The sequence below is a fragment of the Macaca nemestrina genome, chromosome 1, assembly GCF_043159975.1.
Source record: "Macaca nemestrina isolate mMacNem1 chromosome 1, mMacNem.hap1, whole genome shotgun sequence".
Taxonomy (NCBI): domain Eukaryota; kingdom Metazoa; phylum Chordata; class Mammalia; order Primates; family Cercopithecidae; genus Macaca; species Macaca nemestrina.
The window spans coordinates 197,540,607-197,554,162 of record NC_092125.1 but is presented as its reverse complement, the minus strand read 5'-3'; the positions used below and the strand labels follow the sequence as shown (position 1 = coordinate 197,554,162).

The 13,556-nt window shown below is 54.8% G+C and overlaps 2 protein-coding genes across 6 annotated transcripts in view; one reads left to right on the top strand and one right to left on the bottom strand.

The window, feature by feature from the left end:
• The window catches only part of LOC105494719 (SH3 domain containing 21), a 28,742-nt gene that overhangs the window by 6,032 nt on the left and 9,154 nt on the right, over positions 1-13,556 (top strand). For 4 of the 5 annotated variants that reach the window (XM_071096066.1, XM_011763441.3, XM_071096070.1 and 1 more), the window contains 6 exons: positions 7,079-7,172; positions 7,267-7,319; positions 7,444-7,538; positions 7,675-8,954; positions 9,042-9,105; positions 9,183-9,900. In XM_071096066.1, the coding sequence (XP_070952167.1) occupies positions 7,079-7,172; positions 7,267-7,319; positions 7,444-7,538; positions 7,675-8,954; positions 9,042-9,105; positions 9,183-9,254 (1,658 nt within the window). In that variant the 3' untranslated portion in view covers positions 9,255-9,900. The remainder of the gene's footprint in view (positions 1-7,078; positions 7,173-7,266; positions 7,320-7,443; positions 7,539-7,674; positions 8,955-9,041; positions 9,106-9,182; positions 9,901-13,556) is intronic. The other variant, XM_071096065.1, reaches the window with a different exon arrangement.
• LOC105494718 (eva-1 homolog B) lies at positions 10,147-11,745 on the bottom strand. Its single transcript, XM_011763440.3, has 3 exons — positions 11,582-11,745; positions 11,094-11,190; positions 10,147-10,848 (listed from the first exon to the last, which is right to left on the bottom strand). The coding sequence occupies exons 2-3, from the start codon at positions 11,158-11,160 to the stop codon at positions 10,412-10,414; spliced, it is 504 nt and encodes a 167-aa protein (XP_011761742.1). The 5' UTR covers positions 11,161-11,190; positions 11,582-11,745; the 3' UTR covers positions 10,147-10,411.

The window sequence follows — 13,556 nt, the reverse complement described above, 5'->3', positions numbered from 1 at the left end:
TAATTTTTGTTTCATTCTCTTCATTCCTGCCTTTTAATTTCATTTTATTAATTTATTATAGCAATTAGGATCTCTCATATGATGTTAAATAGAAATAGTGATGGTGAACATCATCGTCATGTTCCTGATTTTGAATCTAGTTTTCGTTTTTCTTCTTTTTTCTTTCTTTTGAGACAGCGTCTTGTTCTGTTGCCCAGGCTGGAGTGCAGTGGTGCAATCTCAGCTCACTGCAACCTCCACCTCCCGGGTTCAAGCAATTCTCCTGCCTCAGCCTCCCAAGAAGCTGAGATTACAGGTGTGCACCACCATACCTGGCTAGTTTTTGTATTTTTAGTAGAGACGGGGTTTCACTATGTTGGTCAGGCTGGTCTCGAACTCCTGACCTCATGATCCGCCTGCCTCAGCCTCCCAAAGTGCTGGGATTACCGGCGTGAGCCACTGCGCCCTGGTCTCGAAGACCAGACTGGCTAACATAGTGAAACTCCATCTCTAATAAAAATATAAAATTAGCTGGGCATGGTGGTGCACACTACTTGGGAGGCTAAGACAGGAGAATCACTTGATTCTGTCACAGCCTCCCAAATAGCTGGGACTACGGGTGTGCACCACCACATCTGGCTAAATTTTTTTGTATTTTTAGTAGAGATAGGGTTTCACCACGTTGGCAAAGCTGGTCTCAAACTCCTGACCTTGTGGTCTGCCTGGCTCGGCCTCCCAGAATGCTGGGATTACAGGTGTGAGCCACTATGCCTGGTCTATCTGGTGGATCTTATGTAAGATGGGAATCGGCTGGGCATGGTGGCTCATACCTGTAATCCCAGCACTTTGGGAGGCTGAGGCGGGCAGATCATGAGGTCGGGAGATCGAGGCCATCTTGGCTAACACAGTGAAACCCCGTCTGTACTCAAAATACAAAAAAATAGCCAGGTGTGGTGGCACATGCCTGTAGTCCCAGCTACTCAGGAGGCTGAGACAGGAGAATCGCTTGAACCCAGGAGGCAGAGGTTGCAGTGAGCCGAGATCGCGCCACTGCACTCCAGCCTGGGTGACAGAGCGAGGCTCTGTCTCTAAATAAATAAATAAGATGGGAATCATCTTTCCTTGCAAGCTGGTAAAACTTGTCTGTAAATTCATCTTGCCATATTTTTTTCATTATGGGATTATTTTAAACAACTTCTTCAATTTCTTTAATAGTTAAACAAAAGTCAGGGTAAAATTCTTCAATCAGTTGTGGAGTTACATGTTTTTAATTGTATATTTTATGTAAGTTTTCTAATTATTTGCATAAAGTTGTTCATAGTATACTCTTTTATTTTGGAGAGATAGGGTCTTGCTCTGTTGCCTAGGCTGGAGTGTGGTGGCACAATTGGAGCTCGCAGCAGCCTCAGACCTCAAGTGATCCTCCCACTGCAGCCTCCCGAGTAGCTAGGACTATAGGTGTGCACCACCACACCTGGCTAGTTTTTAAGTTCATCGTAGAGAAAAGGTCTTGCTGTGTTGCCCAGGCTGATCTGGAATTCCTATGCTCAAGTGATCCTCCTGCTTTGGCCTCCCAAAATACTGGGATTACAGTTGTGAGGCACTTCACTCAGCTCTTTGTGTTATCTTTTTAATGAAAACTGTCCTGGTGGGTATGAAGTGGTATCTCATTATGGGTTTGATTTGCATTTCTCTGATGGCTAATAATGCTGAGCATATTTTCATGTGCTTATTTCTTTTGGAGAAATGTCTGTTTGGATCCTTTGCCTATTTAAAAAATTGGATTATTTGTCTTTTTTTGCTATTGAGTTAGAAGAGTTCTCTATATATTCTAGATAGAAGTCCCTAATCACATATATGCATATATGGTTTGCAATATTTTCTCCCATTCTCCCTTTTTTTTAAGTCTTGCTCTATTGCCCAAGCTGGAATACAGTGGCATAATCTCAGCTCACTGCAACCTCCCCCTCCCGGGTTCAAGCGATTTTCCTGGGTCAGCCTCCCAAGTAGCTGGGATGACAGGTGTGCACCACCACACCTGGCTAATTTTTGTATTTTTAGTAGAGACGGGGTTTCACCATGTTGCCCAAGTGGTCTTGAACTCCTGACCTTGTAATCCATCCACCTCATCCTCCCAAAGTTTCTCTCTTTCTTCAGGTTGTCTTTTCACTTCTTGATGGTGTCCCTTGATGTACAAAAGTTTTACATTTTGATGAAGTCCCATTTATCTAATTTTTTGGTTGGCTGTGCTTTTGAACCAATGTCAGATCCCAAGATTACACTCCAAATTGAGATGCCTTCAACTTAGCCAGTGAAGCTGCTGATCCTCAATTTGCCCTACCCCGCAGAACATCCATGTGGACCAAGCTGAGGGGCCGGGGATGAAAGCAGCCCTAGGCAAGAACATTATCAAGCATACAAAATGCTCTGCAAATTACCCCAGCACTTTGAGAGGCTGAGGCGGGCACATTGCTTGAGGTCACGAGTTTGAGAACAGCCTGGCCGACGTGGTGAAACCCTGTCTCTACCAAAAAATACAAAAATTAGCAGGGCGTGGTGGCAGGCGCCTGTCATCCCAACTATCTGGGAGGCTAAGGCATGAGAATCGCTTGAACCTGTGAGGTGGAGGTTGTAGTGAGCCGAGATCGCGCCACTGCCCTCCAGCCTGGGTGACAGAGCGAGACTGTCTCAAAAAAAAAAAAAAAAAAAAAAATCCTTCGCAAATTATCTCATACCTTTGGATAATTTGCAGAGCATTGAAATGGTTGTTGGATTTTTTTTTTTTTTCTTTTTTTGGGGGTAGGGAAGGAGTCTCGCTCTGTCTCCCAGACTGGAGTGCAATGGCACAATCTCGGCTCACTGCAACCTCCACCTCCTGGGTTCAAGTGATTCTCCCCTGTGAGCCTCCTGAGTAGCTGGGATTACAGGCACCCACCATCATGCCCGGCTAATTTCTGTATTTTTGCAGAGAGGGGGTTTCACCATGTTGGCCAAACTGGTCTCGAACTCCTGACCTCAGGTGACCCGCCCACTTCGGCCTCCCAAAGTGCTGGGATTACAGGTGTGAACCACTGTGCCCGGCCTGTTGGATCATTTTTGTCCAGCTTCATAGTTGCCTTGTGAGGAGAGGATTTGTCCACCACCTCATTCAGCCAGAGTCAAGCCCTGCTTCTGTCATTCCTCCCTCCTAACATTGCTCTCATTCTGTGCATTCCTTGTCTCACTGCACCTCTAGTTTATAAATTCTCTCTCTAGCCTTTTGGCTCTGTTTGCTCTGTAACCTGTACCGGCAACATAAGCAATATGCATATAAGTAAGTGGATTTATGTTGCATTTTTTTTTTCAAGAATGCTATTTTTCATCTCTAGTATTTCCGTTTTCTATGTGGTAATTTTCCAAACCTGTGTGGTTATTCCTGATTGTCCTTTGTTCCATGCACATCCTGAATTTCTTCAAATATGTTATACATAGCTATTCAGTATTCTCTACCTGACACTTCCAGTATCTGTTGTATGTTGTGTCTGCTGACTCCATTCTTGGTGACCTGCCCTCTGGCGTGTTTTGTGACCTTTGTTTATGAGCTGATAGCTGGATTTTAATCTGTGGGACTCTTGCAGGTCTTAGTAGAAGAAGACTTCTTCCAGCGAGAATTTGCTTTTATTTTTTGTTTTGTTTTTTTGAGATGAAGTCTTGCTCTGTCACCTGGGCTAGAGTGCAGTGATGTGATCTCAGTCACTGCAACCTCCTCCTTCCGGGTTCAAGCGATTCTCGTGCTTCAGCCTCCCTAGTAGCTGGGATTACAGGCATGTGCCACCATGCCCGGCTAATTTTTGTAGTTTTAGCAGAGATGAGGTTTCACCATTTTGGCCAGGTTGGTCTTGAACTCCTGACCTCAGGTGATCCACCTGCCTTGGCCCCACAAAGTGTTGGGATTACAGGCATGAGCCACCGTACCCGGCCGAGAATTTGCTTTTACTTCTGCCAGTGGCCAGAGAACACCACCCACCAGAAGCCGCTTCGGTCCTCCTGAAGAAAGGTGGCACTGCTGTGTGGTACTGAGCTCGGGGCCTGTGGTGAGCTGAGGAAGCAGAGCCCAGGGCCCTGGCTTCACACCACAGGGCCCAGGCTCAGTAGCCACAGAGCAGAGCTGCCCTCCCTCTGCCTTTCTGGCTTCAGTTCTCTCTCTTTTTTTCTTTATCTTTATCTTTTTTTTTTTTTTTTTTGAGACTAAGTTTTGCTCTTGTTACCCAGGCTGGAGTGCAATGGCATGATTTGGCTCACTGCAACCTCCACCTCCCAGGTTCAAGCGATTCTCCTGCCTCAGCCCCCCAAATAGCTGGAACTGCAGGCGCCCGCCACCACACCTGGCTAATTTTTGTATTTTTTAGTAGAGATGGGGTTTCACCATGTTGGTCAGGCTGATCTTGAACTCCTGACCTCAAGTTGATCCTCCCATCTCAGCCTCCCAAAGTGCTGGGATTATAGGCGTGAGCCACTGGGAGTGCTGGTGTGAGCCACTGCACCTGGCCCAGTCCTCTCTTCTGTAGACCTCCTTTACCTTTTAACTCCAACAGTGTCTCAAAATTGTGTCCTCAGCAGGATATAATTGCTTTCTGATGGGAGCACCCTTCAGAGCATCTAATCAGCCATAACCGTGTAAGAAGCAGAAGTCGGCCGGGCGCGGTGGCTCACGCCGGTAATCCCAGCACTTTGGGAGGCCGAGGCGGGCGGATCACGAGGTCAGGAGATCGAGACCATCCTGGCTAACATGGTGAAACCCCGTCTCTACTAAAAATACAAAAAACTAGCCGGGCGTGGTGGCGGGTGCCTGTAGTCCCAGCTACTCGGGAGGCTGAGGCAGGAGAATGGCGTGAACCCGGGAGGCGGAGCTTGCAGTGAGCCGAGATCGCGCCACTGCACTCCAGCCTGGGCGACACAGCGAGACTCCGTCTCAAAAAAAAAAGAAAAAAAGAAAAAAAAGAAGCAGAAGTCAAAGTTAACATTTACTGAGCTTTGACCATCTGGCTGCCAAACAGTCTTCTGGGCACCTCGCATGTATTAAAAGTCACTCAGACCTCACAACCACCCTACAAAGGTGTGTGTTAGTTGTCCATGTTTTATAAATGAGGACACTGAGGCATAGATCACTTGGCAAGTTCCCACACAACTAGCAAGGAGTGGAGCTGAAATTCAGAGCCTGGTGTCTGGCTGTGGGATCCATGCCCCCACCGTCAGATTTGTGGATTTGTATACGTATCTGCGTGTGATATATAGGAGTTAACATCAGCACTTGTGCACAAGCCAGAGTGGCTGTTTTTCTAAGGATCTGAATGTCACTGTGTGTAACTGCCTTCAGGCGATGCTCATGTCACCTTAGTGTGCCCTTCTCTGGCCACCCCATTTAAAATGGTTCCTTCCTCTGCCTAGTGTTTTTTTGTTTTGTTTTGTTTCTTTGAGACAGAGTTTTACTCTTGTCGCCCAGGCTGGAGTACAGTGGCGCGATCTTGGCTCACTACAACCTCTGCCCTCCTGGGTTCAAGCGATTTTCCTGCCTCAGCCGGAGTAGCTGAGATTACAGGTGCACGACACCATGCCTGGCTAATTTTTGTGTTTTTAGTAGAGACGGGGTTTCACCATGTTGACCAGGCTGGTCTTGAACTCCTGACCTCAAGTGATCTGCCCACCTTGGCCTCTCAAAGTGCCAGGATTACAGGTGTGGGCCACCGTGCCCAGCCCCTCTGCCTAGTCTTGTCAGTCACACTTAATAACTCTTTAACACATTATGTATTTTACTCCTTGTATTTATGTCTGCTTCCCCAATAGAACACGAGCTCAGTCTGGCTGCTGTGGGAAGAACACACTCTAGGTGGGGTGGGTACAGCCAAAACCCAGGTTGGAGGCTGTTGGAATGTCCAGGTGAAGGTGACGGTGACTTGATCTAGAGCACTTAGTGGTGGAGGTGGTGACAAGTGATGGAATTCAGGAAATACCTGGACAGTAGTGTGGACAGGATTTACTGATGGTTTGGATGTGCCTCACAAGGAAATAAAAGGAGTCATCTGTCATCCAAACAAGTGGGTAAATGGGCCAGATGGGGACCGTGGGGAGAGGGGTAGATTCAAGGGTCATGGGTTTGGGAAGCAAGAGATTGGTTTGGGATATGCTAACAGTGTGATGCCCATCAGCTCTCCAAGTGTAAGTATTGAGAGGGAAGTCAGATATGAGTCTGGAGTCAGAGAGGAAGGAGCTAGAGATGAAAATTTGGGAATCATTGACTTATTGATAATTAAATCGATAAGACTGGGTGGTATCTCTAGAGAGTAAATGAGAGAGAAGATAAAGAATTCTGAGGGTGGGCTGGGCGCGATGGCTCACGCCTGTAATCCCAGCACTTTGGGAGGCCGAGGTGGACGGATCACAAGGTCAGGAGATCGAAACCATCCTGGCCAACACGGTGAAACCCTGTCTCTACTAAATATACAAAATATTAGTTGGGTGTGGTGGCGGTCACCTGTAGTCCCAGCTACTCAGGAGGCTGAGGCAGGAGAATGGGGTGAACCCAGGAGGCAGAGCTTGCACTGAGCCAAGATCACGCCACTGCACTCCAGCCTGGACGACAGCGAGACTCCATCTCAAAAAAAAAAAAAAAACCCACAAAAATTGGCCAGGCGCAGTGTAATCACGCCTGTAATCCCTGCACTTTGGGAGACCGAGGCAGGCGGATCACGAGGTCAGGAGATCAAAACCATCCTGGCTAACACGGTGAAGCCCCATCTCTACTAAAAATACAAAAAGAAATTAGCCGGGCATGGTGGCGGGCGCCTGTAGTCCCAGCTACTAGGGAGGCTGAGGCAGGAGAATGAACCCGGGAGGCAGAGCTTGCAGTGAGCCAAGATCGCGCCACTGCACTCCAGCCTGGGCACAGAGCGAGACTCCGTCTCAAAATAATAATAATAATAATAGTAATAGAAAAATTAGCCGGGTGTGGTGGCGCATACTCAGACAAGATTAGCCTCCTGCCCACAGTCCCCTGCATAGAGCACAAGACAGGGCCAGTGACTGTCAGATGGATGAATGCTCCACTCCTCTCTCTTCCCAGCTCCTATTAAGGAACCAAAAAAGTTGATGCCCAAAACATCCCTCCCCACAGTCAAGAAACTAGCGACAGCCGCCACTGGGCCCAGCAAAGCCAAGTAAGGAGCAGGATGGGGTTGGGGGAAGGAGGAGGGTAGAAGGAACACCCCTCCCTGTGCCCCACCCTGAGGGCCTGATGAAGATATGTTCCAGGACATCTCGGACACCCAGCAGGGACAGTCAGAAGCTCACTTCCCGAGACTCAGGTAAGGGCTGCCCTCCAGTGCAGGGAGGACGGGAGGCCAGGGATGGGGTGGCTGTGCGGATGGACAGAGGGGAAGAGACTGAGGGTCAGAGTAGGCTTGGGTCCCTGAAGTTCTGCTCTCTTAGGCCCCAATGGTGGCTTCCAAAGCGGGGGTTCGTGTCACCCTGGCCGAAAGCGATCCAAAACCCAGACTCCCCAGCAACGCTCTGTGTCCAGTCAGGTGAGGGGCAGGAGACATGGGAGAGGGGATGCTGGGCAGAGGCTGGTTCCCAGCTGTGGTGTGCACAGGTGAAGTCTCCCAGGCCAAGGGGAACCAGACTCAACCTCAGCTGAGACTTCACCTCCCATCATGGCAGGAGGAAGAGCACAGCAGCCCAGCAAAGGCCCCCTCTGTGAAGAGAACCCCCATGCTGGACAAGACCACAACTCCAGAGAGGCCCCCAGCTCCAGAGAATGCCCCCGGCTCCAAGAAGATCCCGGTTCCTGACAAGGTCCCCTCCCCAGAGAAGACCCTCACTCTAGGCGACAAGGCCTCTATCCCAGGGAACTCCACCTCGGGGAAGATCCCAGCTCCTGACATAGTCCCCACCCCAGAGAGGATGGTGACTCCAGAGGACAAGGCCTCTATCCCAGAGAACTCCATCCCAGAGGAGGCCCTGACTGTGGACAAACCCTCCACTCCAGAGAGGCTCTTTTCAGTGGAAGAGGCCAGTGGCCCAGAAGTCCCACCAATGGATAAAGTCCCTGATCCAAAGATGGCCCCTCTGGGGGATGAGGCCCCCACCCGAGAAAAGGTCTTGACTCCAGAGCTTTCTGAAGAAGAGGTGTCCACCAGAGATGACACTCAATTCCATCACTTCTCTTCGGAGGAAGCCCTGCAGAAGGTCAAGTCCTTTGTAGCCAAAGAGGCTCCATCATCCCAGGAGAAGGCCCACACACCAGAGGCACCCCCACTCCAGCCTCCTTCCTCAGAGAGGTGCCTGGGAGAGATGAAATGCCCCCTTGTTAGAGGGGACAGCTCCCCACACCAGGCTGAGTTGAAGTCTGGGCCAGCGTCCAGGCCTGCTCTTGAGAAGCCCCACCCCCAGGCAGAGGCTACAACGCTTCTAGAGGAGGCACCTTCCAAAGAGGAGAGGACCCCTGAAGAGGAGGCATCCCCCAATGAGGAAAGGCCTCTGAGAGAGGAGGTGCTCCCGAAAGAGGGAGTGGCTTCCAAAGGGGAGGTGCTCCCCAAAGAGGGAGTGGCTTCCAAAGGGGAGGTGCTCCCCAAAGAGGGAGTGGCTTCCAAAGAGGTGCTCCCCAAAGGGGGAGTGGCTTCCAAGGAGGAGGTGCTCCCCAAAGAGGGAGTGGCTTCCAAAGAGGAGGTGCTCCCCAAAGAGGGAGTGGCTTCCAAAGAGGAGGTGACCCCGAAAGAGGAAGTGGCTCCAAAAGAGGAGGTGCCCCCTATAGAAACAGCCTTTGCCCAAAAAACACATCCTATCAAGCCGTCTCCAGACTCCCAAGAGACACTCACGCTCCCCTCCTTGCTTCCGCAAAACTACACGGAAAACAAGAATGAGGGAGTCGATGTAACGTCGCTGAGGGGCGAGGTGGAGTCTCTAAGGAGGGCGCTGGAGCTGATGGGGGTGCAGCTGGAGTGAGTGGGTAGCGGCGGGGGTTGTGGAAGGTAGGGTCCCCCCTAGCCCTCACCTGCCCAGCGCCTCACCTCCGCCTTGGCCCGCAGGAGGAAGCTGACCGACATCTGGGAGGAGCTGAAGAGCGAGAAGGAGCAGCGCCAGCGGCTGGAGGTGAGGCGCGGGTCCTGGCGGGAGCGGGCTGGTGGCGGGTGGCCCCCTGACACAGTCTCCACCTCACTCCCGGCCAGGTCCAGGTGATGCAGGGGACCCAGAAGTCCCAGAACCCGCGCATCATCCACGCGCAGACGCAGACCTACTGAGGGCGGGCCTGGGAAGGGACCGCGGCCCGTCCTGGCTGGGGCCACCCACGTCCTTGCACACGACTTTGGGAAACTCGAGAAAGTAAACTCTGCCTCGCAAGGGGCCACGCCGGTCTGGTCGCTATGGGCGGGGTCTGCGCGGGGGCAGGGCCTGGGCCTCCGCATTCCTGACGGTCCCTCCCGGGCACATCTGTCCAACATGTGGCTCCCATTACCGTTCCCAAGGCCTGCGCGCGGCTATTTTTATCCACCGGATGGTGAGGGGCGGGGGATGGTGTCTCCTTCCGACGCCAGCAGCGCGCTGGAGAAATGGCGGGCAGGAGGGGCCCAGGCGGGGTCGGGCTCTGACGCCCGGCCTAGATTCCGGAATCCAGCTGTGCGCCGGGGAGGAGCCGAGCGGGCCTTCTCGCGAGCTCGGACCCCTCCCAGCTGGCCTCCCTGTCCGCTCAGAGGGACCCCTGCCCTCTCGTTTGAACGCACCTCGGTGAAGACGTGAACGGCCCAGCCCAGCACGCATGCTTACACCGGGGCTAGTAGGACCTTAGCCTCTAGGTCAGGGTCCCGAGGCCTGGTGTGTGTGTGTCATTGCAATGTATGAACCCAAGGCACTGTGGGGACAGGGCTACGTGTGCCCAGGCGTTTGCCGGTAAGGAATGCGTTTTGAGGAATGCGCGTGCACTTGCTCTGTGTGAGGCTGGGTGCAGGCCTGTGGCCTTCTGCCTTTCCGCTGGCTGTGAAGTGAACGCGGGCAGGTGTGCTGTGTCGTGGGGTTGGTGGGTGGGGGTGGTGCAGCTAGGGTAAGGGAGTCAAGGGGGGGCCTCAGCCCTAGGACCCCTGCGTGGCAGGAGCCTGGGGGCCGCTGGGGGCAGGAGTAACAGAGGGAGAGACTGAGTCACTGAGAATGCAGCTTTCTTTCATTTGGTCACTTCACCTCTTCATCACCCCCAGAGAGGGAGTGGGGACCCTGCATCGTGCCCCCTCCCCGCCCCTGGGGTCTTCTGGCAGGACTGGGGAAGAGAGACTCGCGGGGGCTGGCGGTCCACGCCCAGTAGCACCTGGGGGCCGTGGGGGCCAAGGCAGTCCGAAGGTCCGGAGCAGGTCTGGGCTCATGTGCAGGTCCGGTACCCCAAGCGCCTTGCAGCGGGAGCCGGGGCCCATCAGTAATAGTGCATGCGGCCCAGGGTGCCCGCGCCCGTGGCCGTGGGGCTGGGCCCCAGCGTGCCTGTGCCCAGCAGGTCCGGCTGCCCGGTGCGCCAGATCTCCCGCAGGATCCTCTCACGCTCCTCCAGCCGCTGCGCCCGCTCCAGCTCCTCCGCCGATGTGAAGACGTTGACACTGAGGGGCCCGTCGGGCTCCGCGGACAGCTCGGGGCCCGGCAGCGTGTCGTCGGGTCCCAGCCGCGTCACCGTGTCCTCCTCGTCCTCGTCGTCGTCCTCGGGCTCCAGGGTGCTGCTGCGGGGGTCCCGGCGCTGAGCCGGGCCCCGGGGCCGCGGGCGGGGCGCCCACGAGATGCTGATGACGAGCAGGCAGAGGGTGAGCAGCAGGCCGAAGCAGACGCCCAGCACGAAGTAGAGGCCGAAGCTCTCGGGGTTGGCTGCGGGGCACAGGGCGGGGGTCACGGAGAGGGCCGGGCGGGTGAGGGTCGTCCCACTTCCAACAGACCCCAGGTTCAAGGTGTGGGGACGAGGCCCGTAACCCCTACTCGAAGGGCATTAGGGAACCGCCAGCGGGCAAGGGGGCGGGGAGCGGGGCGGAGGGGACGGGCAAGGCGCTGGGGAGGGAAGGGGATGGTGGGCAGGGAAGGGTTCAGGCCCCCAGTCTTCCGGCGCCCGCCCTCACCGCGGATGTGCGCGTAGGCAGCCAGGCTGTTGCTGAGCAACTCCATGTCCCTTCGCGGGGCATCCATGCTGCTCTGGGGGGCAGCTCCCCTGCCAGCCTGCGAGGTCAGCAAAGTCAGATCCTCCTCCCAGCCTGGAGCCCACCCCGACCCCTTCCGCGGGCAGCTCCTCTCCCGGGAGCCGCGGCCCCAGGTTCCACCCTGGAAAGAGCGCTTCCCTAACTTCGTGGCGGCCCTGGGCCCTGCCGGGGGGAACCCCTCTCCCGGGCGCGGACGCCCCTCCAGCCCAGGGAGCAGCGCCGGGGACCGCGGGAGGCCCCGCCCCCTGGTGAGGTCCCCAGCTGAGGCCCGGTTCCGCTGTCCCCGGACGGGATGGAGGATAGGAACACTGAGCCTCCACGCCCCAGGCGGGCTCCGGGAAGGGAAACCGCCTCCCTCCTCGCCCGGCCGCCCTGCGGGGACCCACCGGCCCGGGGCCGGGCCCACTCACCGTCAGCGCCCCGCTTCCCGGCTGCCCGGCCCCGGCGCGTCCAGCGGCCGCATACACTGGGCCCGGCCGCCCCTCCGGCCCCGCTGGGCTCCCAGACCGCGGCAGCGCGGGCGGGACACGGGCCGAGGGACGAGCCGGCGGAAAGTTTCCTCCGAGGAAAGAGGAGGGACGGGGCGGGGCGGGCGGGGAGGCGGGGAGGAAAAGGGCTGGGAGAGGAAGGGGAGAGGAGCGGGCAGCCGGGAGGAGGGAGATCCCGGCCCGCGGGCCGTCCGTCCCCCACAGGAAACCGCCGGGGAGGCCGCGGCAGGGACCCGCCCCCAGGCCACTAACAACAACAACAGCGAGGCTGGAGCTCTGCCTGCGTGCGGGCCGAGGGCTGAACCCTGGACAGGTTCTTTGACTTACTCCGGCTGACAACCCTACGACGTGGTACCATTATCCCCACTTCGCAGATAATATAAACAGAGTCTTGGAGAGATTGAATTGACTTTACAAAAACTGTCGGGATTTGAACCTGCTGTTCTCTGACCCTAAAGCCTGAGCTCAAAACCACCGCTCCCCCTCCTAGGAGGCCCCATCCAGGGAAGGCTGCTTCTCTTCCCCAGACCCATGCCGGTCTGGAAGGGAGGGGACTGTCCACCCCTCCTCCCTGGGCCCAGGCTTGAATGTGCCCCCTGGCCGAGCTCTGGTCTGGTCACGCAGGGTTAATGATTGTTAGACTCCAGCTTTGAGCCAGGCACCGTCCAGCAGCCTCGCAGTCCCCAGCGTGGGGCCTCTGTGCCTGCAAGCTCCTGCGCTCTTGTGCACCAAGCAGCTTGTGGCGGCTTGTGGCAGATCCCACCCCATCCCGCCCCCCACCCCAAGGCTAAACCTACCTGTGCTCACACACGCATTTCCCACCTGGGCTTGTGCATGCAATGTGGTGTGTGATCAGTGTGTGTGGCTGGGGGCTTCTTTCTGCCCTGTCTCCCCGGGGCCCCCCATCATGGGCCTCCCCTCCCTTGTTGGAGCTAGGATGAGGGGGAGGCCGTCTTGGCGGGAGCCTTAGAGAGGAGGAGGGAAGGGGGAGAGGAAATTGCAGACATAGCTGAAGGCGCTGCCTGAGGCCTGTGGGCCAGCGACCCTTTCTCTGTTCGGGCTGCAGACCCCTACTCCCCCAGTCCCGAGACTGGGTTCAAGTGGAGGGCATATCTAGATGGGGGAGGACCAGGACTGACTCCTATGGGGATGGAAAAGGGACTCCTGGGTGTTTTTGTGACTGTTGAGTCTGTTCTGTGAATGTGTGGGGAGGTATTTTTGCCCACATCTGTATATTTGTCTATTAATGTGATGTATTTGAATATTGTTGTGGGGGCGAGTATGTCTGCATATACATCTGTGCAGCCACTAGTCAACAAATATTGTGTATGCCTAGCACTTCCTAGTCTAGTTCACAGCATCTGTGGATTTAACCAACTTTGCATCAAAAATATTCAAAACCGGCCGGGCGCGGTGGCTCACGCCTGTAATCCCAGCACTTTGGGAGGCCGAGACGGGCGGATCAAGAGGTCAGGAGATCAAGACCATCCTGGCTAACACAGTGAAACCCCGTCTCTACTAAAAAAATACAAAAAACTAGCCGGGCGAGGTGGCGGGCGCCTGTAGTCCCAGCTATTCGGGAGGCTGACGCGGGAGAATGGCGTAAACCCGGGAGGCGGAGCTTGCAGTGAGCTGAGATGCGGCCACTGCACTCCAGCCTGGGCGACAGAGCGAGACTCCGTCTCAAAAAAAAAAAAAAAAAAAAAAAATTCAAAACCAAAATTGCATCTGTACTGAACATGTACAGAATTTTTTTCTTGTCATTATTTCCTAAACAATAGATATATTTTATTTTATTTTTCTTTGAGACAGGGTCTCACTCTGTCACCCAGGCTGAAGTACAGAGGTGCTATCTCAGCTCATCACAGCCTCTGCCTCCTGGGCTCAAGTGAGCCTC